The following is a 24,367-nucleotide window of genomic DNA, read 5'->3' on the forward strand; positions in this document are numbered from 1 at the left end:
GACACATACAGTGCACAGCAAGAATACAGTGCCTGTATTACTATTACAACTCTTACTTACTAGAGTATGGTTCGATACAGCTGGAACATGCTGCTAATCAATATGCAAAAGGACTGAGACACTTCTTCAATGCATGTGCAACCCTATTAAGTCTCTCAAAGAACACACACAAAGGATAACATACATACAGCTTGAAACTGTACAGGTGTTTCCCAAATACACTTACAGGTCAAACACTGTTATCAGCACCTGATTTCATGACTTCTTAGCCCCACCTTCCAGGTTCAAATCACAGATTCTAAAGGAAACCTAGCTCATCTGCTGCTGTGGACAGGTGAAAACCATAATGGGAAGAACTGGGTTAGGTATAGCCCATCAAGCTGTTGCGACTATGACTCTTAAGCGCTAGCTAGTGTGGCTGGATTCTTGCTAGCAGAGCCAAGGGAGGCTGGTGGCAACAGAAAGCTTTGCTGCAGAAAAGTAACCATCCTGCTGCTTATTCTCCCAAGTCCAGCAGACTGTGAAGGCAGCAGTCCCATTGTGTGGACATGAGCTGCTACTTAGAGAGGAAACACGGCTGTCCTGGGGAAGCCTCTATACAGGTCCAGACTCCCACAGCAAGGCTGAAGCTGCAGAAGCAGGAAGGTAACAAGTCCTGTGCTAAAGAAACAGGCCCCTGAGAGCTGGATGTTGGACAAGATGTAGTTGAACAAGACATGTTAAGCTCTCTTTTCTCAGTTGAATTTTTGTGGTTTAGTTCTTGGTTGCCTTCCGCCCCAACTCCCCAAGTTTTGCATTCAAGGATTCTAGAAAAAACAACTACAGTTTTAGGAAAATGAGTAACACACCATATGGAACTGAAGTCTAGTTTACCATGTGATAATTCAGTTTACAAATCATGTTTAAAAAAAAAAAAAAACCCAACTTTTTCTTTTCTTTTTTTTTTTTTTTCCCCCTCTGTAAGGAAGGGAAAGCCAGGGTAGAAAAAGCTGTGCACAAGAAATATCTGAATCCCTGCTACTACTTCAATGCACTCCCAATAACAGAACAGCTAGAAATAGCTGTACTGAAAATATATGCCCTGCATATGCAGTGAATGAACTTAAAACACATAAAAATGTTCCTGTTGCCAGAAAGAAAAGTTTACCATAAGTTCAGATGATGTCCTCTTCAGTAACCGGATGCTCTGATTTAAAGTGCTCTATTAGAAAGGAGGGGAGAAAAAAAACATTCAAGTCACTGCTACAGGTTAAGAGCCCATCTCTTTTAATATTATATGCATACTTTGATCTTCTCTAGATTACTTCATATAATACAATATATCACACTATATATAGTAACAACAGTTGTATTAAAATGAATATGACTTTTTATAAGAGCAAGTAGTGATAGGACAAGAGGTAATGGCTTTAAATTGAAAGAGGGTAGATTTAGATTAGACATAAGGAAGAAGTTCTTTCCTGTGAGGGTGGTGAGGCACTGGCACAGGTTGTCCAGAGAAGCTGCTGCTGCTCCATCCCTGGAAGTGTTCAAGGCCAGGTTGGATGGGCTTTGAGCAACCTGGTCTAGTGGAAGCTGTCCCTGCCTCTAGCAGGGGGTTGGAACTATATTATCTCTAATAATCCCTTCCAAACCAAACCATTTTATGACTCTTACGCACTATGTACTGGAAGACTTTAGATTTAACTAAGATTTATTTGGAGTGAAGAGAGAACAGTTAAAATCAGAACCAAGCATTCAGAAAATTCTATAATGTGCAATTTCAGAAGGGAAAAAGCACTTACCCTAGCTTTAACATATTTCTTGACAGTCGGTTTTGTAAAAGGAAAAAGAGATGAGAATAATTAGGAGTTAATTAGGAAGAACAGCATAGAATTAGACTAGAAGAGAAGACTTTACGTTTTTCTACCAGAGGGCTTTGACAGGGCAGGAACACTGTATCAGATGATAGGATAAACTAAAAGTCATCATGTTACCTAGAAGAAAAAGCAACACCTAGCATATGCACAGCTTGATACTTATAAGCTTGGCAAAATCAGGCAGAAGCAGCTCTTTCGTATCTTTTATGGCATCAATAAAAAATACTTTTCTTTGGCTCTAAATACTCCTGTCAGGAGTTTCCAATTCTAATTAACACTGTTAGGTGATTGCTAATTCCAAGAAATAAAGTGTGAAAATGGTAACTGCTTTTAGTAATGAAGAGAAATGCTAAGTAAAAAAAGAAAATGAGTGAATTAGGGTTAAGATTTTGTAAATTTCTCCCATTTCCTACTTTATTCATATATAATCAAAAATAGATATAGAAAAAAATACGGGGAGGAAAAAGGTCATGATTTTAGAAAGCTTTATAAAGTAGTAGTATTACAAGTAGGAAAACTATTTATTAAACACGTACTTTAACCAGATTACTCTTCAGTGATACAGTGAAAATGCAATCTGTGCTTATGTACTAGCAAAAGTCCAGCTTTCTGTATTTAAGATATTTAAAGATTCGTATTTTCTGTAACTACATTTTAGTATTGCTTTAATATTTTACCATAGCTTGCTCTAGTGGAATGACTTGCTGGTTATGAATCATTCGAATGCTGTTTGCATGTCCTTTTAAGGCATTTTCCAGTGCTCCTTTTGGCTGTAAAAAACACAATTACGCAGTATTGTTCAGCAGTCTCAAAGCTTTCCAACAAAGCAAGAAACAATGAAAGTTGCACATTATCCTCATCCATTGCAGAACAGCTGATGCTAACAACGGGATTTGGCAAATTGAATTCTTCAACACAAAGAGAAGAAAAATCACCATATTAGTAATTCCAACCTCAATAACCGAACCAGATACATTATACTGCTTTTCTGGCTATAACATTTAACTGGCACATATTTAACTGGAGAGAATTTTCACATAGTGAACTAAGTCATTTTAAATACAGAGGAGCTAGCACATCCCCTCTAACTCGCTGCAAGAACCCTGCAGCATGGCACCACAGCTGGGATGAGCATTGTCCAGGCACAGGTACTTGCTTTTGTTTTGGGCACTGTGGTCATCACCCTGAGACACACTCTGCTTTCTGAGGGGCACAGAAGTTTCCCAGCTGGTAACTTGGAAATGTGTCTGTGGAAGTTACTCTTCATTTCTGCAGCTCCTGCTTTTCAGTCAGAAGATACAAGTTTGTGCCCTGATTTTCAAGACTGACTGCCTGTCTGGAGATCACACTTGTAGCAAAATACCATGGAATTTGATTTTATTCTCAGAAATACATTTCTCTTCCATTTACTTTTGATGGCAAAATCACTTGGCTCCCTGCATACACTCTTGAATACACGCTGCTTATTGTTTTGAAAGTGTACTAATGGCATACCTCAGAGATGTGTTTGCTTCCTGTGTTCATGTAAGTGGTCAGCTGTGGCACTGAGCTTCAGGATGCTTCATGTACTGCACTGACAAGCTGAATTCCCTTACCTAACAACACCTGTGGGTGGTAGCTCCCTCTTCCATACCCTGACCCAGTGTTTTGATACAAGTTTTATTCCATTTACTCCTTCCAGTATAAAAACATCCATTCAATTTCATGTAAGGTGTCAGAAAATACAAACTATAACCTCATGGTTAAACAGAAAATATAACCTATTACCCCATGGGTAAACTATAACCCCATGGTTAATTAATTCCAAACAGTTTTAGTTTATTCTTTAATTGATGGTTCTTGTAAACTTTAAGAGTTAACATTAATAATAAAGCGGGATTACAAAATATTCTTGGAAATCAGTACCAGTTTTGAAACAATCTAATTTTTGTACTATGTCATGCTGTTGTGGGGTTTTGGAGGGCTTTTTTTTTTTTTTCTTTTTTTAAGGCATTTCATAGATTACACTAAGGAAGAAATAAAAACATACATTGTGACAGTGAGCACATTTAATACTGTGGTTTTCTTTATCTTCTATATGAAGAAATTACTCTGCCTAATTATTCTCAATTTGAATACTTCTTTTAGATTCTATTACTAAAAATAAAGAAAAAAAAACCTATCTACCAGCACAATAAATTTTCCTTTATGGAGCTGTGTAGGATATACCTTTAAAGAGACATCTCAGGCAATTCTATGTAAAGCATAACACATTTGAAGAACCTCAGCTTTCACTCGGAAAATAACCCAAAACATCAGCAAAACCTCCCCACCTGTATAAGGTTCAAAATGGCACAGTAAAAATTGAAAATTGAAGTGAACTCTGGCCGAAGCTACTGGTATCTGTCAAATTTAGCAAACTACATGACTAAACAGGCAACATGTGGCTCACTCGTGGTACTTGGAGAGGATGCTAGCTACAATACAAGAAAAACTCTGAGCAGCCTAAACCTGATGTGAGCGCACACGTGGCAGAAAAAAGCACTAAGATGTGTGATCCAATTATACGGAGTAAGCACACCAGCGGCCTCTACTGTGCCTTCTTCTCCCTAGAGGAGGGATGGATATCTGATAAATTCCAGACACCATGGTCTCACTCTGCTCTCTGTGTCCCTTAGTGATCCAAGCAATAGTAGCACATATGCAGCATAACTCTTTCTCATACACCACAGTGCAGGCATTTGTCTTAGGCCAGTCTCCAACCTCGTGGCCAAACTATGACCCTCATTTTGAAAAACAAATATGAAGCGACCTTGACATTCATACAAACATATTAGCCGAATATTCACTAACTTAACACAGCTGTGTCATTCTGCAGATTCATCTGCAAGCAACGCTGTCGCTGCACCCTCTGACCATTGTCCACGTGCCTGCAGGCAAAAAAGCCCTTCAGAGCAAGACAGGATCTCTTTTGCATGTTCTCCCGCCACACTGGAGCCCAAGTCCTCATTAGAGCTCTTATGAGCTGCCACAGTATTAACTTTATTGCTAATTGCAAAACATTCTGCTCAGTAACTGAAACAAAATTAATTCAAATCATCATCTGCATCACAGTCTAATCTATTTTCTTTTTCCAACTGGGACCCTAAAACATAAACAGCATAAACAGGAAATACTCGGAGTATTCCCCTCATTTCTTAAGCAAACAGTGGAATTCAAGAAATTATGCTTCCAAAGCAGAAAATATACTTCCAAAGCAGAAACTCTACAACAGAACAGAAAAATCAGTAATTAGCAATATTTAAAATACAGTTAATATCCAATATTGTTCTTGAAAGCTTTTCCTTACGTGACAATGCATCATTTATATAAGTGTCTGAAGTGCAAGAATACTCCCACAGGAAGGCTAAATGCTTGTCTATGTATTTATACTTACAAAGTATATAAACGATACATTTTATGTATTACTGCATTAGTGAATTAAACTTACCAGCTGGTCTGCTCTTGCTTCTAAGTCATTAGCAAACGACAGAAGATCAACTTTGGTAACACTTTTATTGATCTGAAACAAGATGTGAACAGCAGAAGAAAGAGTGTATGTGGTTACTGCATACAAACTTTGTCTACCCTTTATTCTTTAAATGTTTGCTGAGCTTAACTTCTGAAGCGCTTTTGCTCCCTGTTTTGTGATTCTCCAAAACACACCCCTTCACACAAAAGAAGATTTTTCTGTTTTGCCCACTGTTAAGAGAAACATTTCAGTTTATGCTTTGTCCCAGTCAAATCTCGGTTGACTACAGTCTCACCTCTGCCAAATACGCTGCAAAGTTTATTCCTTCTATTCCTGAAGAGCTGAAATTCAAAAGATTCTCCTTCCCAATTTCATCCAGCAGGATGATTTTGCTGAGGTTTATCTGAATATGCTCAATTTTAAGAGCTACATCTTCTGTATACTGAGAGGAAAACAAAATAAAGCATATAAGTGGTTTGTGCCCAGTGTATATTAGTCTATAGCTGCCCCTCCCCAAGCATCTTGCTTTTGCTGACTCATCACTTTCATGAAGAAGCACACACTGATTCTTGCTTACATCAGTTGAATTCAATTAACTTTGATGGAATCCACCAGGTAACATTCTTCTCTTCCCTGCAATATCCACAGTTTAGTCATGCCATGTTGTAACCTAGCCATGCATCTTTCATACCAATGAATTACTCGCCTTTCATGACATCCATTTAAGCAGGCTTCTCTGAATAGATATTAGTCCCTCCCAAGTGGAGACCAAGATAAAAGAGAATTCTCTTTCCTCTTCAGGAAACGTTATGTTTAAATATTTAATTTTTAAATTTTATTAAATTAAATTTAAATTTATTTTTTTAAATTTAATATTTATGTTTAAATATTTAATATTTAACCAAGGAAACCTAGAGAATTCGGTATCTCTGCTGTGGCCAGGACAGGCACTGTCCACTCTGTTGGCCATAGGACTAAATGAGACTCCTCTAAATATGTTTAGTGGGAACTAAAGATGACCTGCTTATCATTACCTGAAGTCTTCCTGCATGGCATCCAAATCTAAAATGTCACCTTTCCTGCACAGGCCACAGAGCAAAAGATGAGGAATCTGGAAACCTGACTTCCTTTCTAGCCTCTACCGCCTTCCCAGTCTGCTGTGGACACTCAAAATAATCTTCCCTGTTCATTTGGTGTATTATTTGAGGCAGGGTCTATATCTATCAAGTGTGTGTACAGTGCCTGGCAGAACAGAATATGAATCCCCTAGGGGCTGCTGTAATGAAGATCAGTATTATAGGCAATCCCAGAATTAGTACAGTCATGTGATTATAGAATCATAGAATGATTTGGGTTGGAAGGGACCTTAAAGCTCATCCAGTTCCAGCTGGGCAGGGACACCTTCCACTAGACCAGATTGCTCAAAGAGCTGTCCAATCTGGTCTTAAATACTTCCAGGGATGGGGCAGCCGCAACTTCTTTGGGCAGTCTGTTCTGGTAATTCACTACCCTCACAGTGAATAATATCTGATCTAAAGCTACCCCTCTTTCAGCTTAAAACCATTCCCCTTTGTTCTGTCACTACATGCCCTTGTAAAAGTAATGACAATGAAGTCGTGTAATAACACAGACTTTCAAACTGAAAAGATTTTATTTTATCCCAACCCCTTCCCACTGAAATTGGGAACCATTCTTAGGAGCACAGTATATCGTATCCTGGATCAATATAAATCTGACTGAAATCAGAAGAGAACACACTAAGACAAACATTTAACTAAAGAGCAAGACTCTCATTACACACCATAAGTAGTCTTTGGAAGATGCTAGAGTTGAACCTTCTGTGCAAGTTTCAAAATTAAAATCAACTATATTTTTATTATCATAAAAAAACGTATCAGAGAACCTTCTGTGGTCTACTGAGATGGGCAAAGGACATCTTGTTTGTAAATAGATTCCTTTCTTTCAAATTATCTTGGCCATTTTTTGCCTCCTTACAGGATATGTTGTGTATAAAACCCAAAATCCCACAAACCCCAGACATGCCATACTGTGTTCAAACACTTCTCCAGCCTTCAGAAGTAATCATGCACTTCCTCATACTTTCTTTACTTACCATACTAATATTTAGGAATTCATTGATATTGAACAGGTGTTCTAGGTGAAGGGAGGTATAAATTCCTTTGTTTTCCTTACAATCACTGTAAAAATAAAAATATATCAGCCTAAAAACCACTTTGAGGACTAAGTGTTAAGAGAATGACTCACAATGTTTTCATATTCTAAGAGAATCCACCCGATGCAAAATATTTTATCAAAGAGTTCAACTAATATCGTTATACATACTGCACTAATACTACCCCTAATAACTCATGCTTTTGCTACTGATTCACTGGAAAATCAGAACATCTTCTGGAACGTGTACCATTTTTGCATGTGCTTTAACTATCAAGCATGGAAGATATCACAAAACTAATATGCATAAATTGACTTAAATCTTGACCATAACTTTAGTACCTGTACACATTTTCGAAAGTCAAGTTAATATTTGGATTTTTAAACAGTATGCCAGAAAGATAGTTTTTCCAGTGCTGATTTAGTAAGTAGGGAGTATCCAAAACCTAGAAGACAAAATTCAGTAATGTCACTATAATTTTGAGTTTTCAATTAATGAATTTATTCATATGCAATCTTTTGACACATACGTATAAGCTTATCACCCACTAATGGAAACACAAGCAAACCAGCAAATTCAACCTCTCTGGTGCAGAAAATGAACATTAAAGCTGAACTTCACCAAGAAATGCTGAATTCACCAAAAAAAAAAGTATCTCCACAAGACAACAAACATGCAGTATTTACACTGCAAAGCAAATTAAACGAAGAAAGGATGAATGTCTCTATTCGGTGTGTAATGGGAAATTAAAACCAGATCCAAACTCACTTAAAGTATCCCATAAAAAAATAGTATGTCATACATAACTGACAAAACCATCAGGACTCATGATGATTCCAGTCATTGTTTAATAACGCGAATAATTTTACCTTGAATAAAGTTTTATCTTCAAAGGGTTCACAGACCAGTTTTTCTACATTTCCACCTGTGACAAAAGTGAGCACGACTACAGTCATCAGCACCCAGGAGAAAAGAAAACTGAATCCAACACCACTGAAAGAAAGTAAGTTGAGTAAGTTTTTGCTTTTGAAGAACAAAGTATATATACTTGGGGCAACAGTGAAGCTAACAGTTAGCAGCTACAATATAACAAGTGGTAGACCTTGAAATACTTCTGTTTTCCATAGGTTTTTGCCCTCTGAAACAACTTAGATGTTTCAGCTCTGTAAAGTCTTCAGCTAAATAACATTTAAAATGCCCGCATCTGCACCGGGTGTGCAAACCCTTTTAAGAATTAAATTTAAAAGCCACAAAAGCATACAATTTTCTTTTTAAAATTCAACTTTCTAGCCTTGTGCTCTCAAAAGAATTTTAGACAAATTTCAGATGCAAGCTTCTCTTGCACCTAGCAGAAACCACTACTAGGAACTTCCAACAGCAACCTCCAAACTCCTAAAGTGGCCAGAGAAAGTCAAGTGTTTCTTGACTCCTTGCATGGCTTTTTTTCTTTTAAGCAATTGCTCAAGTGTACTAAAAGGCTATGAAACCCTCTTTATATTTTCAATTACCTGTTCCCAGTTTTTGCAGTTTCCAAATGGGCTGTGCTTGTTTTAGCTGGATTAGAGATTAATTTTATTCTAAGTAGCTGGTACAGTGCTGTGTTTTGGATTTAGTATGGGAATAAAGTTGATAACATACTGATGTTTTATGTTGTTGCTAAGTAATGCTTACCCTGAATCAAGGACTTTTCAGTTTTCCATGCTCTGCAGTGAGGACGGGCACAAGAAGCCAGGAGGGAGTAGAGACAGGACACCTGATCCAAACTAGCCAAAGGGGTATTCCATACCACAGCACATCATGCCCAGTATATAGACCAGAGGGAGTTGGCTGGGAGCCACTGATCACTGCTCAGGGACAGGCTGGGCATTGGTCAATGGGTGGCGAACAATTGTATCGTGCATCACTTGTTTTCTTTCCTTGGGTTTTATTCCTCTCTATGCCTCTTTTTCATTATAATTGTTATTGTTAGCATTATTTATATACCCCGCCAGTATTAAACTCTCCTGATTCTCCTCCCCCTGCCACCAGGGGCCGGGGGGCATGAGTGAGCTGTTGTGTGGTACTTAGTTGCTGCCTGGGGTTAAAAAACAACATTACACAGAAATATTATCAGCTATAGCACTCGCCTTAGAACAGCAGATTCAGAGATTTTGTCCTTAATGAAAGAGAACCCAAAACTCCCAAGACCCTCAGTGGAAGTACATGAGATCAGTACTTATTTTTGTTCTGATTTTTTTCCAGCACATACACATAGAAAGCATCAATTCTTTTCATGCACATGCCCGTCAAAAAAAAGAAAATTAGTAAAAACAACCTTCCTTTTATCTTTCACCAGTAAGTGAAACTTACGCCATGAGGAAGTTTCCTCCAGTGTTGGAGATGCAGCCTCTGGTTGTTGGAGAAGCATGTTTATCATAACCACAGGTGCCACACAGCAATCCAAGACAATAGAAGATCAGAATCAGGACCACCATGCAGCACAGGATGAGACAACCCAGCCACCTAAGGAATAAAACCCAAAGCGTTTGGTTATTAGCATGCAAAGAATACACCAAAGACCTGCAGAATATGTAAGGCAATACTATATTCCCAACTGGCCCACTCATAGTTCTGTTTGAGCAACAAATATTAGCAAAAATGGTTTTCCTGTACTTGCATATCTTTTGGGACAGAACATGATCACTGTTGGATAATAGACAGCTGATCCCGAAGGACTGGGGAACAAACATCACAGGAACGTGGTGCTCCCATCCCATTACTGCAGGTGAACTGTACTGCTCTAAAGTGCGCCAAGTGGAGCAAATAATGAGTCGGAGGAGGCAGATGCTCAAACAGTAATTTATTCAAGAAACAATGGAGAAATTTATGACTGTGCACTCACCATTGGTCATGAAGTACATTACTCTTACTGTAAGGCTTACTACTTTTTGCACACAGTGTGACAGGACTGTAATAGTAAGTAAGAGTATTTAAGGCTATTAATACCTAGCTTTATGTTGTCAGTGCTGGAATGCTTTCACTGTATGGAGCATTTAACAGAACTTGATCAGAAGGGAGATACTGAATAGGAATTAAACCTTCATTTTTACTAATTAAATCCCATAACAGTTCTATATGCCCACATATTTGGAGCACACCCATTTATTCACACATTTTGTATTTCATTCTAGCCTTTCAACTCCTCCCAATTCCCTCTGCTGCTCCTTTCCCCTTTTGTTCCCTTTTTCCTAGCTTATATTTCTTAAGTTCCCTTTTCTCTTCCCTGTACCTCTGTAGAGGGAAAGTGGGAACCAGAAAAAGGAATATCATAATAAATATGCGCAGTCAAAACAGAAAGAAAAACATTAGTGCTGACAGGCACATTTGTAAAGGAATACTTATTAAGAACAATTCATCTGTAATTAAGGAAGAGACAGATAGAAAACAATCTGGACAGCAACAAGCTTTGGTTTCACTTGTACTTGGAAATACTACTAGGTCAGGTTCAACAAGAATGGGTATTTAAATGCCATGCAAATAAGATATTTCTCCACTTCTTTGAATCCAAATACAAGATTCACAGAGGCATACTGCAGCAGAACAAAGCAATGCATTTATTTGGTTAAATGTAATTTGAGCTTCAAAGAAAATACTAATAAATTTGACACATCAAGGCTCACCACAAAAAACTGCCTGACAAAGAATGGGTTAAAGATTATAGATTGCAAGTAAGGTTCAGTCTGCTTATTTTGATTTAAAATTGCATTAATGCCATCAGCACGCATTCTGCAGCAGTGGAACTGATTATGACACAAAGATAGAAACAATTATTGATTACGGGAATAACTGAAGTTTCAAAATGTATGGAGAACTTGATGAGCTTGAGGACTGAAATGACAAAATCTGGACAAAGTTAAATAGTACAAAATAAAAAGCTTTATGCTTCAAACTGTGAGATTATTAATTATAGGAGTCGCACAAGTCTCAAATAAGAAGCATATGGAATATGTTTTTTTCTCAAGGTACAATTAACCTAAGCATTCACAAGGACAAGTACTACACCAGCAGGAACAACCACGGGTGCATGAAGATTTGTAAGGTGTGAAGCAGAATCCCTACTACTCTCTAGAGTAGAAAGGGTGAAATAAAAACAGATTAGCAAGGCCTCTACATTCCCATGCTCTTACAATTTAGCTGCAAACTCAGCAAAACTAAGCCCTAAATAAGAAATCACCCTGGCATTGTGAAAAAATCCCTTCTTCTATGTATTATACCTTTGACATCTACCTACATCTATCCTTCCTGAAAAAGACCTGAAGGCCTACACAGTAGGAACTACCTCTTGCTCTGTAGTGAAACAGCACCAGTTGTTGATTAGCTGCAGTTTTGATTTTTACCAAAATGCCAGTAACAAACAAATGCATTATATCATCTTTGTTTCACAGTGTTCATCATTAATATTTTAATTGCTTTTACAGAACATTAAAATATTACAAAGTATTACCAACAGGTAGCAATTCACTCTTGATTTACTTCCTGCACATACCTGTAGAAATCGTACTGCTCCACTACTGGAAAATAATCTTGAACGTATGCTTCACTTTGTGTAAGATAAATTGTCAGATCTGCCAAAATCTTCTGAACAGGGAGGGTTTTTGCGAAGGTAGTGATATTTGAACCAATGGATTCCAGCACATTTTTGATATCTAAAAGAACATAGTGTGCTATTACAGATTTCATAGAAGAAATTTTCATTCCATATATGCATTATAAAAAGCTATTAAGCCATTTGCCACATGAAACAAGCAAGTCAGGAAAACAAGCATGAGGAAGAGACAAGCAGCAACAAAAAACATTGAGCTTCAAAGTAACACAATGGCATTTTAAAACACACATTTTATTTTTAGCATTTAATTTAATGATGAAAGATGTAGATGTCAAGCCAGAGTTCTCTCTTTCCTTTTGTTATAATTACTGTGTCACTTCTAATCTAGCCATCTTAAATATTGCTTTTCATGCAATATTGCATACGGTAACACTGAGCAAGACAATTAGCCGCTAAGTTTACAGAGGACATGATCCAGATCTATTTAAATTCCATCCCTTGGGAATACAACAGTGAGAAAGAAATTAGACTGCCTATATTGAGAATCTATATTGGTTATTTTCAACCTTCTTAACAAAGATTACGTAAATAAAGTCATTCTAATTAGTTAGCAACACTCTTGAGATAATGATCAACTAAGCCACTTTTCCCCCTCAAATTAAGAATGAATATGCTACCCTACGCTTACAGTTTTGGTACACACTATTTAGATACACAAAGCCATGATTAATTTACTTATTATACATATTTTCTATTTGTAAAATGCAGTTTCTATTCACTTTTCCCCATCCTTCAACTTGGAGCGTACTTGAAACAGCAGGACCTATAAACTATAGGTTGCTATTTGGCAGTAGGCAACAGTCTCCTCTTTCTCAAACAACTGGACAAATTTTTGGCTGTTTGTTCAGATGCTTACTCTTCTAAATTCAACTGTATTCCAAAACACTCTTATTTTGAAAGTCTACAAATAAATGCCTTTTTTTTTTTTTTTCCCCTAGCAAGCCTAGGTTATTTGCTTTGTAATTCAAACTCAGTTTTTATAAAACCAAACTCCCAGCAATTTATAAATAGATAAATCAAGATGGCTTGTCTGTGTTTATGTATCAGCAGATACTGTATTTCCTAATGAAAAGCATAATACAACTTTTAGCTCGGTTCAGGCAAGTTCACACAGTATCCTCTGGTTGTATATATACTGTGTTTCATTTTGCCCAGGAGGGGGAAAAATAGAAAGAAAAACTTACAAGGAACAGCTGTTTATATATGCAGAACAGGTCCACAATGCAAGAACAAAAATTAAAACAGATTAGTATACACACACTATACTACATTTTATTCAAATGTCAAGTGTCCAGGTACCATCAGAGAGTAACAATGTGTCATGGTTTAAAAACCAGGAACATAGTGTAAACCCAAGTACCAAAATAATTAAAAGAGACATTTAAATTATCCGTAAGGCTTAATTTTACCTCCCCTTTGCCATCCACTACATTTTAATACAGCAGCACGCAGGTTCAGTTTTTTTAACACCACACTCCTAAATATGTTACAGGCACATTGGTCAAGGAAAATGAGCTCTTCAACCAAAAAAAGATAAAGCTTCAGTGTGACTTTGAACAGTAAAAAGCCTAACAAATAAAACTCCTCCATAAAATACCATATGCTCTATTTTTAGATTTAATTTTTGATCCTCATTAACACGTAGTGGCTTTCTATGGGATTTTTGTGTCGCCAAATTAAAAAAAAATACCCCAAATTTTACATTTCCATTTTCATGCTCTTTAGCTCAGAAAATATATTATCGGTAAAACAAAACAAAAACATCAGTAAGTTTCATTGACATTAAACAATCAAAATTAAAAGACAGTTTGTCCTCACCTGATAAAATATTCCGCGTTTGATTCACCACTAAGTCTGGAGTATCATTAAATGCCGCATAACCCTAAAAGTTGAAAAAACTGTAATAAATTTCTCACTGTTAAATTATTTACTGCATTTTTGCTTTTCTACAAGAAGTAAAACTATACACATTCTAAAATGTTTGTGGTGATACCATCAAAAATACGTTTTTACTGCTGCCCATTATAAAAGGTCAAAGCAAAACAGGAACTCAATTCTGTTGCAGATTCAGTTTGCTCTCCAAGATATTCCTTGGGAAAAAAAAATATCTGAATTTAAATACACATGCATCAGTCACATCTCAGACTTTATAGCACTGTTGCCTGTCAGATCTATCGGATATAAAACTGAGAATGCACATATGATGACTCATTAAGTGAAAGGAGCTGCTGTGCACCAGTCAGTGCCTCCTCTTTGCAAGTGTGTGCTTTCTTAAAATGAAATGCATGTTACAAACAACAAAATCCAACTGCCTTTGAAGACTCTGTTAATGCTTTCTTCAGTGAGAAAGGGAAAGAAAGAGTCTAAGCCATAGAGACCAAGCTCAGTAGCTCATCTGGACAGAAAGAAGCTGCCACTGCAGCGGATATTTGAAGTTTTACTTCCCGCAGACCTGATCACTTCAGAAGCAGGCAAGGTTCTAAGTCCCCTTTACATAGCCTTTGATTTCAGAAAGTGCCTGCTATTCCTAGAAAACATTTTCAGATTGCTAGATTTTTAAATTGCTCAAACTAAGACATTTTTTATAGGTGAAAATCATTGTGTTTTGCAACACAAACAGTAATCCTATTAGGTCCATTGCACCAGATTTAATACCAAATATTTACATGAAGAATTTGGAAGACATACTTCAAAATAGCTGGAATACAATAAAAATAATTAGGAAAGTGTGGACTTTTCTTTAGTTCGAAGCAAAAAATACAGAGCACACCAGCAGATCCATGTTTCTGCCTTTTTGTTTCTTAAGGATTGTTCTGTCAAGCATTAAATTAGCAATACATTTTTGATCTGTAGTACCCTTGAGATATAAAGCACTACATTCATACTTTCAAATCTTGGCCAAACAGTGGAATAATGAGAAATATCCACCATGAGGCAGGATGAGGCAGGAACAAGAGAATTCTGCATGAGAAAGCCTAGGAAAAACAAGTGATATACAAGTAACCCAGTTTATTAATTAACAGTTTACTAGCCTGTCAAGAAACATACCTTTTGAACCAGACTAGAAAGGTCTATTTTAAGGACATCATTGACCTTCGCAAGCTGTGAGCTCACTCCCGGCAACTAGAAAGCAAAAAGCATTCTTGACTCACATCAAAATAGTAGACTCGTTAATTTAGTAAACATCACAAAGGTAGGAGAGAGGGTAAAGAAACTAGAAACTTGATTTGTAGAATTTTTGTAGCACACTCCCGAAACCTTTGCTGTACAGCAGCAAAGCTTAACCTTAGCATTTTTGGGAGGACATACTATTTCACTGCCCAGAGCAGCACTTTAATGTAACTGCTTGACACACATTTTATCCTCTTCTACACAGAAGATGAAAACAGTGACTAGAATTACCTAGAAACACAGACTATGGGAAGGTCATTTATCTCACCAGTGACAGCATACACCAAGCCATTAACTTGCAGAGATACTATTGGGCTTATTCAAGGCAATCACACCATAGGACTCTGAAAAACATTCTCTTACCCCACTAAAATTGGCGTTGATGTTCAGTTGATTTAGTGAATTCCTGATGATATTGCAAGTTGAGGCAGCCTGAGTTGCAGAGCATGCAGAATCATTGAGGGTGTTGCTTAAGTGCATTTTAACATCTGTCAAGTTTGCATGGAGCCTCTCTGTTCCCTCCTGCAAAACCTCTACAGAGACGCTCACATTTTCCAGTGCTTCCTTTGTTTCTCTGATGGCTGCAAGGATATGAAATTTCAAAAAATCCCTCTAGTTAGAAACCATGCTATAGATACAGATATGAAGAGGAAGTGCACATGCATGAATGCTTTATTCTGAATAATATTGATTCAAATAACTCTGACTCCCTCCCAGAAAAACCCTCTAGCATATAATATGTATTTATTGCACATAAAAATGCATCACTTATATCTTCTTACAAACAAATATGCTCAGGCTACTTTTATTGAGATTCCCAGATTACACTCTTCTACCCTTTCCCTACCTCTCCTTACTCAGTGGTTTCAACAAAGAACTCTAACACTTAGTCACTAGAAATTAGAAGAAAGCCCATACCCACAAAACAGTATTTTCAGTATTTTGTTTATAATCCAACTCACAAATTATACAGTTGCAAAACAAAAGGGAAAGAGTTTGTGTTGCATCAACCAAGCATTAATGAATGTTCAACACTGTCTGAGCTTTAGATTTCATCCCAATCATCCAATCAGATGAAGTAACCCAAAAAACAAAACACTGAACAGGTGTTTAGTAGACAAAAAAACCACACACATATAACTAAAAATACACAAGTTACAAAAATAGCGCACTTCACACAACACAAGGTTTTATTGGTTTTTTTACCTTTGATAGCCCTTTCCACTTTGACTTCAAGACAAACAAAAGAAATAAATCAAAAAAGGACAATGACGACAAGTAAATGGGAAAGAATTCATGGGTAAAAAAACCCAAAAGTAACTCAGATTCATGGATGCCTTTTTCTCTATAAGCTGTGCCTGACTCCTGAAAAAAAGCCTTAGATAGAAAAAGTAGTAAAGGAATATCTTCTTTGAAAGGAGACAGAACTAAGCATGAGGAATGCTAAACACAAAGACACAATGAAGACATTACAGACAGCATCTCATAATAAGCTTGGCAGTGTACAGGATGAGGCCATCACATGTTCCTGACCTATTAAAAACTAACCTGCTGACCTACGGACACTCTTAAAGCACAGCTTTCCTAGTCCCCCTTACATTCAATGGAAAAGAATAACAACCTAGAGCAGGGGATTTGGATTTCATCTCTTCAATGACTGCTGAAACTAGGTTATCAACAATAGCACATAAATCTTGATTTAATTTTAAAATGCATTTATAAACCTTAAAATACCAGAAATCCTCAGTTTAAAAGAAGCTTCAAGGCATATAGAAAAATGGTAAGCTGAACCATGGTACTGCATAAAGTCATCCCATACTTCTGCACTAGAAAGACGATGCCTGCTTTACCATGGCAACAGAATATAACAACATGTACATCTTTACCTCCTGCCATTGTCAGAGCTGCATCAAGTGCGGGACGTACTTCCTTTCCCAGCTGTTCTTGAACTCTACTTCCAAGCAAAGGTCCAACATCTGTAGCATGGAGAGATTAAAAAACAAACAAACAAAACATTATACATTAGTTCAATTCAAAATACCTCTTAGTCTAGGTGCTGTCAGACTTAAAGTATAAATAGATAATTAAAATTTCTCTAAGGCCTGACAATCAGAACTTAGTGACAGAAGATACTGCAGGAAAACAGTTCTCCTTTAGCTAGCTATAGACCTAAGAACAAAAGCAGTAAATCAAAATATGGCAGAGAATATTCACTAGCACTTGACCGTATAGATAAAAACACAATCATTTCAAACTCAAGATTTTATTGCATTTACTACTTTTTTTTTGGACATTTTTCCCCACAATCTAGTCCAACATCTGGACAGGAATTTTATGGCATATTCTTTTGCTACACGCTGTATCTTTGTAGCGTAAGAGAAAACGGATTCTTTTCCTTTCTCCTGCTCCTCATATACTCAGCAATGTCAAGGTCACCTGCAACACAGATCTGCCAAGTCACCTCCACTGAAATCCCTTAAGCGTGTTAAGCACGCATCTCTAGTCCCTGTGCCCTCATACAGTGCATGCAGCACTGATGCTCACAGTGCTGGCTGCATGCTTACCCATAGCTATCCCCACCTCCAAACCCTCCTGCTCACAAACAGAAATGAAGCTTAAATGACAAATAAACACCAAGTAGAGTTTGGTGAAGCACCTTAATTTTACACATCGTTTCTGTAGTTGCTGGGTGCCCTCCATTTCCAGATCATGGTAAACAGCTTTTGAGTTTTTTGCTGTTGATGAGATGGGTGGTACAGAACAATCCATTACTGTCAGCACTGTCATATCTGGCTTGGGATGAGAATTTTTATCAAGCAGAAAACACTTTTCAGCACTTCCTTATGGTGGGCAAACCAAAATCATCTACATTTCTCTTGAGATTTATGCTACTGTTGATTCCCTTAGAATGAAATCCTTTTGTCCCCAGGTATCACACACTTAATTCTGATATTTCACAAAAATGAAAGCTAACTTTATTTATTGATGAGACTCTCATCACAGATCCCCCTAAGTCGCTATTAGCTACTGTATTAAACTGGCGCTGAGAATGAATAAATATTTGAAATTTCAGTTTGGAGTAGCTGAGAAGTTACAAGCTCCTGGAAATGCAGATGTCAATTTATTAGTTTTATAGAACTAAAGATGACACACCTTTTTTTTCAGACCAGGGTGTTCCTGCCTAGGATTAAGTAAGAAGACTGGTTAGCTACAACTGCTATTAATACTTTTTAAAGCACATTCAGTGTGCTTTAGTAGCTTCAAATAAGACACACTGGCCTCAGGGTATGCCTGAGGTAGGCTGGCTGCCTTGAAAACTGCCTTTAAAACACATTTTAAGACTAGACAGAAGCACGGATTCTTGGCATGATAAACCAATTTAGGATAAGTGGCACGCTGCCACAATTGCATACTCTGATCCCAGTAACAATCCTGTTAAAAATTGGTTTTGGCATTCCTGTATTTCACTTCAGTTTGAAATGCAGACACATTTATTAATGCCCACTAACAACATATCTTGAATTCTAATCTGCACTGCATGTGGTCAGCCCTTTCCGTATCAGTTCTGGAAAGTGATGTTTAGGTTGAAAAAATAAAAATAAAGAAATCAATTGTTTGGTTGCTTCTGTTTTACCAAAAGCTTTAAAAGGTAACACCTTGTACTGTAACTGCACTGAAGGGGAAAGTGTAGTTGTCCTGTTTCAAGTGCTACCTCCTGCTCTTCAACTGCTCATTCTGAAATGGTAAATACGTTAAGCAGCTTTAAAAAGAAGATAAGCTTATACCTCAGCTTCTAGCTGAGTAGAGGACAAAGATATAACAACAAAATAAACAGAGATCTCTCACTCATTGGAACCACACCACCAAAAGGGCTAGTAGCTCTGTTCCTTGACATTTGGCTCCACAGTTAAAAACTGGTGACTAATAGTCTAAAAAAGCATTAAGTCTATGTGGTTATGTAACTATAAAAATGGAAAATAAAATAGTAACCTGACTTACTGTATAAGCAATTTAATAAAATACTATTATTTCAGGAAGTAATAGGCATTATATCAGCTCCAAGACATTTTATGTGAAAAGAATTTTCAGCTTTAGTCTCATTTATCACTGAGACTAGTGCTTCTGTCTGAAAACCCCATTCTCATAAACAAATTTCACTTTGCATTATGAGGTATTTGCATCATCTTACTGAAGTCTTTAAATACACATCGCTAACCCCTTTTAATTCAAAGTACTTACTATTTAGGTCAGAGAGTGCTTTATCCTTAGTTGTGTTGTACTGGCTCACCAAGTAGTCAATTTGCTGAAAAGATGATAAAAAACATGTTGAAAGAGCTGGAAAAAAGTAATGCTTTTAAATAATGAGTCAAACTGCTCTTCTGAAACAATCAAAATATTTGTGCAAACCCTCAAAATCCTGGCGCTCTACTGTTTTCTACCTTTCTTGGCAGAGCTACACATTATAAAAGATGTATTTAATTGGGAAATCTATTGGAACATCTCTGGGGTAAACGATTCAGCTTATAAGTGTTCAGTAGCAGGAACCATGTTCTTATGAAGTCAGTCAGCCCAATGAGGTTTTGCATGTCTTCACCTCTGTTATTTTCTAGTGTCATTAGGTCCTCCTTCATGGAGACACGTGGCAAGTTAATGGGGTGGCAATTTTTAGGCAATTCACCAACCAAACTGACTTTTATCTGGGCAGCCTCTCAGAGCTTAACTTGCAGAAAGGAGCTGGCTGCTCTCTCTCAGTACAAATGGTTTTCCTAACTCCCAGTTGGCCCAGTTCAGTCACAACTTCAGGTCTACCAAGACACCTTAACAATAGAAACCAGCAACTTAGTTACCACCAGACCCTGGCTTTGGACAAGAGGCTATAAAAGAACCATCCCAAATGATTCTTTTGAAACAACATTAAATAACCTTCAACTGATTTCTGCATGTTTAAAATAATGTATTATAAATCCTACCCCAAATGAGTTAAAATAATGTAAAGTAACACCTTGACAAATGGGTTTACAATTTTAAATGTGGACCAATCTGGCAGTCTCATGCTTTCTGTGGAGTAAAGAAAAAAAAAACAATACAAAACAACAGACAATAAAGCACCCTTAACCAACCTATTGATCATACAGCAGTGGATGTAATTAAAATACAAACTGTGAGTCAGACCTCCTTTCCCTAAAAAGGAGAAAAAAAATTCTTACTACTAAGGCTGTAAGTATATTTTTATTTGTTTGTCTTCCTAGGGTAACCTAAGGACTAAGAGCTTGCAGGGCTAGAGGTTTTCCATTGTTTCCAGCAGTGTCACAGATTAAAGGTAATTCTGTATAACTAATGGTGTTATCGCTCAATACTCATAGTCCGCAAATCTTCTATGACATGAACTCTTAACATGGGACTTCTTTTTCCAAATCCTCTTATATGCTGTACACCTCATACCAATGAGTCAAGAACATCAGTCAGGATTTCAGAGCTTTACAGCCAATTAGTTGGATTCCACAACTTTTTGCAAGAAGCTGAAGTCCTTCTCCTATCCTCAAGAAATTCTCACGTGTGTGTGTGTGTGTGTGATATTCATGTACCTTGTCTGAGAAAATGACTTAGGCAGATGTCTCCTGTTCTCGTACAGTTCTGTCAGCAGAAAACCAGCCCAGAGTTACTGTCACTGGGATACTATCATACTCATGAATCCCTCATAACTGTGGGAATGCCAGCTACTTCCAATTTATCAGCCATGTGGGATTAAAACAGATCAATTAAATTTAATTCATTAAAATGAATGAAAGCCAAGGTAATAGGACTGTTGGCCTTTTTCTTCCTAACCAATAAAGAACTGGAGTTTGCACATGAGAAAGTTTACAAGTCTTCCTTGCTAGAATTTATTTTTTGCTTTCAGTGCAAAAAGGATATGCAGAGGACTGCTTTTGGGGCTCTAAGGAAAGCCTGAATGCAGAAAAGAGGCAGTATTTCCTGTTTCGTATGGCACAGTATGACACTGCTTTAAAGAAAAAGCAGTCAAAAATACTTCTGGAAAAGAAATTACTGTAGCTCAGTCCCAGAGCACATATAAGTCAGCCCTTAATACGAGGAAACAGGAAAGAGCAACAAGAAATCCAAGTTTTCATACAGTATCTTTTTTATACGTATTCCTTTTAAAACCATATTTTCCCAAATGAGTCACCTTCTGCTAGTGATCTACACTAGTTCAGCAGGAGGAAAAGGGCCTACAAGCATCATCATAGCATATCCCAGGAATACAGCTCAGAAGCTGCTCAAAGAATTCTGACCCATCAGGATAACTCCCAAACATTTACTGCTGTGTGAAAACATCTTACCTTGCATCATTTACTCTACTTCATGAGACTGACACACAAAGAATAAGCAAAATACTGCAGGTGTGATTTATATTGTATAGAAAGAAACAATTATTTTCTGCAGCACTTCTTTCTTACACCTCTTCCCTCCCATCCCCATTCCCCATAGAGAAAAAATTCTTTACCGCTGGAGTGTCGTTAAGGAAAATTTTCAGATCTTTGAAATTACTGTTAACCAGTTTCTTTGCTCCTCGGACTTGGTTAGTTAAATGCTGGTTGGCAGCATACGCACAGAGCACTCCAACACTACAAAAAATACAGATAATGGGTATTTATTATTGTACAGAACAAAAAAATCACAGCAAATAAAAGGTAAACATTATCAAAATAAAGGGCTTCATAAATTTACATATTCTCTTTTTCTTCTCACATGCACCATGAGGCAGGAGTAAAAGAATTTGCCATAAGGGCTGATATTGTACTACTAATAAAAAAAAAACAGAAAGGAAAAAATCAAAGTTAACCCAAAGTCTTCTGAAGTCAGTTACTTATCCATTTGCACTGATTCTGTCAGAAAACAGCCTAGGCAAATTAGAGGGGACTTTGGAATGTTAGGCTCTTTTACAAGTACCATTAACCCTCATACAGCTACAAGAAAATGCTCCGAGTTAACTGTGAAAAGGAATATTTTACACTTGAGAACTTCAGCAACATTTACTCATAATGGCCCAAATTATTTACACAACTGCATAGATCTTTTAAAAGCACTTGAATAGTCACTAAAATAATATATGAGGATTTCCCGATGGAAAGTGCGCTAGACATCCAGTCAGCACTGCTGATTATTTTCTATTTGATCATTCCCCACTGTGAAATTCTAATTACAGCCCAGAAGATCTGCACAAACAGTAAGTAAAAAGGCAATTAAAAGTCCCATAAGAGGCTTCAAAAGCTCTCTTAGTGTACATGATCCTTAGGTTTTTGTTTAGTTCAGGTGTAAAACAGACTTAAACAGAAGGATGACTTTTTGTTTTTAAACATCTCACACTAACAGCTAACCTTTCAGATAGCACCGGAAAAATCAAGAGGGACCATCAGAGTGGCAACAGCCTCAAAAGCAGGCTGTGCAAAGCACTGACTTCCCACAGATTTAACTTGTGAGCAGCACAGATCCACTCAACACACAGGCACGAAATATCCCCAAAGGGCAGAGACTGACTAGAAGCTGCAGTCAGGTGCATCACAGGCAATTCCTGGATGGCACATTTATTCAGCCTCTTACTTTGCATTGGAGCTCAGTACTAGAGAGGCAGCACTCTGAGAAGCCATCACAAAAATCCAAGCCAAAGGAGAAGGGAGTCACTAATAAAACTGTACTCTTCCCAGACTGATAATTTTCCTGAGTTGGAGTGTGAAGACCACTAGTAGTAAATACTACTGTTTTTAAATAAGGCTTAAAGAAAAACCCATACCAGGCTCCATACAGGACAAAATACATATGGTAAGTATAATTCTTGATCCAAATGTATGTTCAAAGAAAGCCATAATACAGCCACACAAATGAGAAATTAGATGGTGGAAAGCAAATGGGGACATAAAATGACACAATTTATGTATTTTACCAGGGCAAGACAGGTGAAAGCACCCTGATGATGCTTGTCTCCTCTTACCAGTGATCCAAAAACCAAATCTTCATCTTTACTTTGCCTACTTTAGCTTCCTAAAGACTTGTTCTCCCTGTAAAACTGGTCAAGTACAAGAATTTTTGCTGCTCTGAGAAATAAATACTCTCAGTTAGAAAACTGAGTTCAAAGCACGAGACAGGGAAAGAAGGCAAGGCCATATGCTACAGGTGCTGGTCTACTAGGGTTTTTTCACTAATGTTTTTCTCAACATCCAAAAACATTCAGAACAGGATGACAGAGTTGGAGATAAAGAGATTGCTCCTCTGCCCAAGATTTCAATTACGTATTCAGAACTGGCTATTAACTACCTTCCCAGAAGTCACTAATGAATGAAGGGACACCAACATTTTTCTTGCTACTTATTTAACTAACAGCAAATGGCATAGTTTAATTTCCACTATGACCAACATTCAAGCAGCCAATCATCGGCTACTGTCCATGGAATGAGAACTCTGAATGCACCCAAGAAACTGAGTAACTTTCAACCCAAACCACTGTATGATTCCATGATAAGCAGAAGCAAGCAGTTTCATTTTAGACACATGCAATAGACTATTTCTTCTACAGTTATAAATGGTAATTGTTTTTTAAAACTTTTTTTTTTTTTAATATCAGAAGACAAACTGTTTCAAGCTATCAAGAAAAGTAAACATTTTTCTATTGCTCTGAGGTTTGGAGTCTGTAACAACATCCTTGTTCTTCGGCCCGCCAGCATTTTTATGTCCTTTCAATGTTATGCTCACAGAGCAGAAAGGTCAATTGGAAGCTAACAAAACAGTACTTTGTAAGACTTGAGCACGATCATTTTTCTTTTCAGTCTTCTAAATGGAAGGAGTGGGAGGAAACAAGACAGCAGAGATGCTTTAAGCAGACAATTGCAGCTACATTCCAAATATAACTAAACAAACACACAATGTGAGAAAGGAAGAAATCTATTATGTAGCTGAGGCTTCAGCCAACATTCAGTAAGCAGCTACAAGGAGAAAGTCATAAAGCAGTAATAAAAAGGACATGCTTTTTTTTTGTA

At 37.3% G+C, this 24,367-nt stretch overlaps 1 protein-coding gene across 11 annotated transcripts in view; it reads right to left on the reverse strand.

Moving 5' to 3' along the window:
* The window catches only part of PROM1 (prominin 1), a 63,058-nt gene that overhangs the window by 7,810 nt on the left and 30,881 nt on the right, over positions 1-24,367 (reverse strand). For 6 of the 11 annotated variants that reach the window (XM_062636414.1, XM_062636416.1, XM_062636413.1 and 3 more), the window contains 16 exons: positions 21,841-21,961; positions 19,578-19,641; positions 17,225-17,314; positions 15,702-15,919; positions 15,216-15,290; positions 13,986-14,049; positions 12,048-12,207; positions 9,872-10,024; positions 8,392-8,515; positions 7,864-7,967; positions 7,463-7,547; positions 5,645-5,791; positions 5,329-5,400; positions 2,537-2,629; positions 1,785-1,802; positions 1,148-1,201 (listed from right to left, as the gene is read on the reverse strand). In XM_062636414.1, coding sequence (XP_062492398.1) covers positions 1,148-1,201; positions 1,785-1,802; positions 2,537-2,629; positions 5,329-5,400; positions 5,645-5,791; positions 7,463-7,547; positions 7,864-7,967; positions 8,392-8,515; positions 9,872-10,024; positions 12,048-12,207; positions 13,986-14,049; positions 15,216-15,290; positions 15,702-15,919; positions 17,225-17,314; positions 19,578-19,641; positions 21,841-21,961 — 1,642 coding nt within the window. The remainder of the gene's footprint in view (positions 1-1,147; positions 1,202-1,784; positions 1,803-2,536; positions 2,630-5,328; positions 5,401-5,644; positions 5,792-7,462; positions 7,548-7,863; positions 7,968-8,391; positions 8,516-9,871; positions 10,025-12,047; positions 12,208-13,985; positions 14,050-15,215; positions 15,291-15,701; positions 15,920-17,224; positions 17,315-19,577; positions 19,642-21,840; positions 21,962-24,367) is intronic. The other 5 variants (XM_062636415.1, XM_062636417.1, XM_062636422.1 and 2 more) reach the window with 2 other exon arrangements.

Source organism: Pezoporus occidentalis, unplaced genomic scaffold (assembly GCF_034315485.1).
Source record: "Pezoporus occidentalis ecotype Australia unplaced genomic scaffold, CSIRO_AGI_Poc_V1 ctg48, whole genome shotgun sequence".
NCBI classification, from domain to species: domain Eukaryota; kingdom Metazoa; phylum Chordata; class Aves; order Psittaciformes; family Psittacidae; genus Pezoporus; species Pezoporus occidentalis.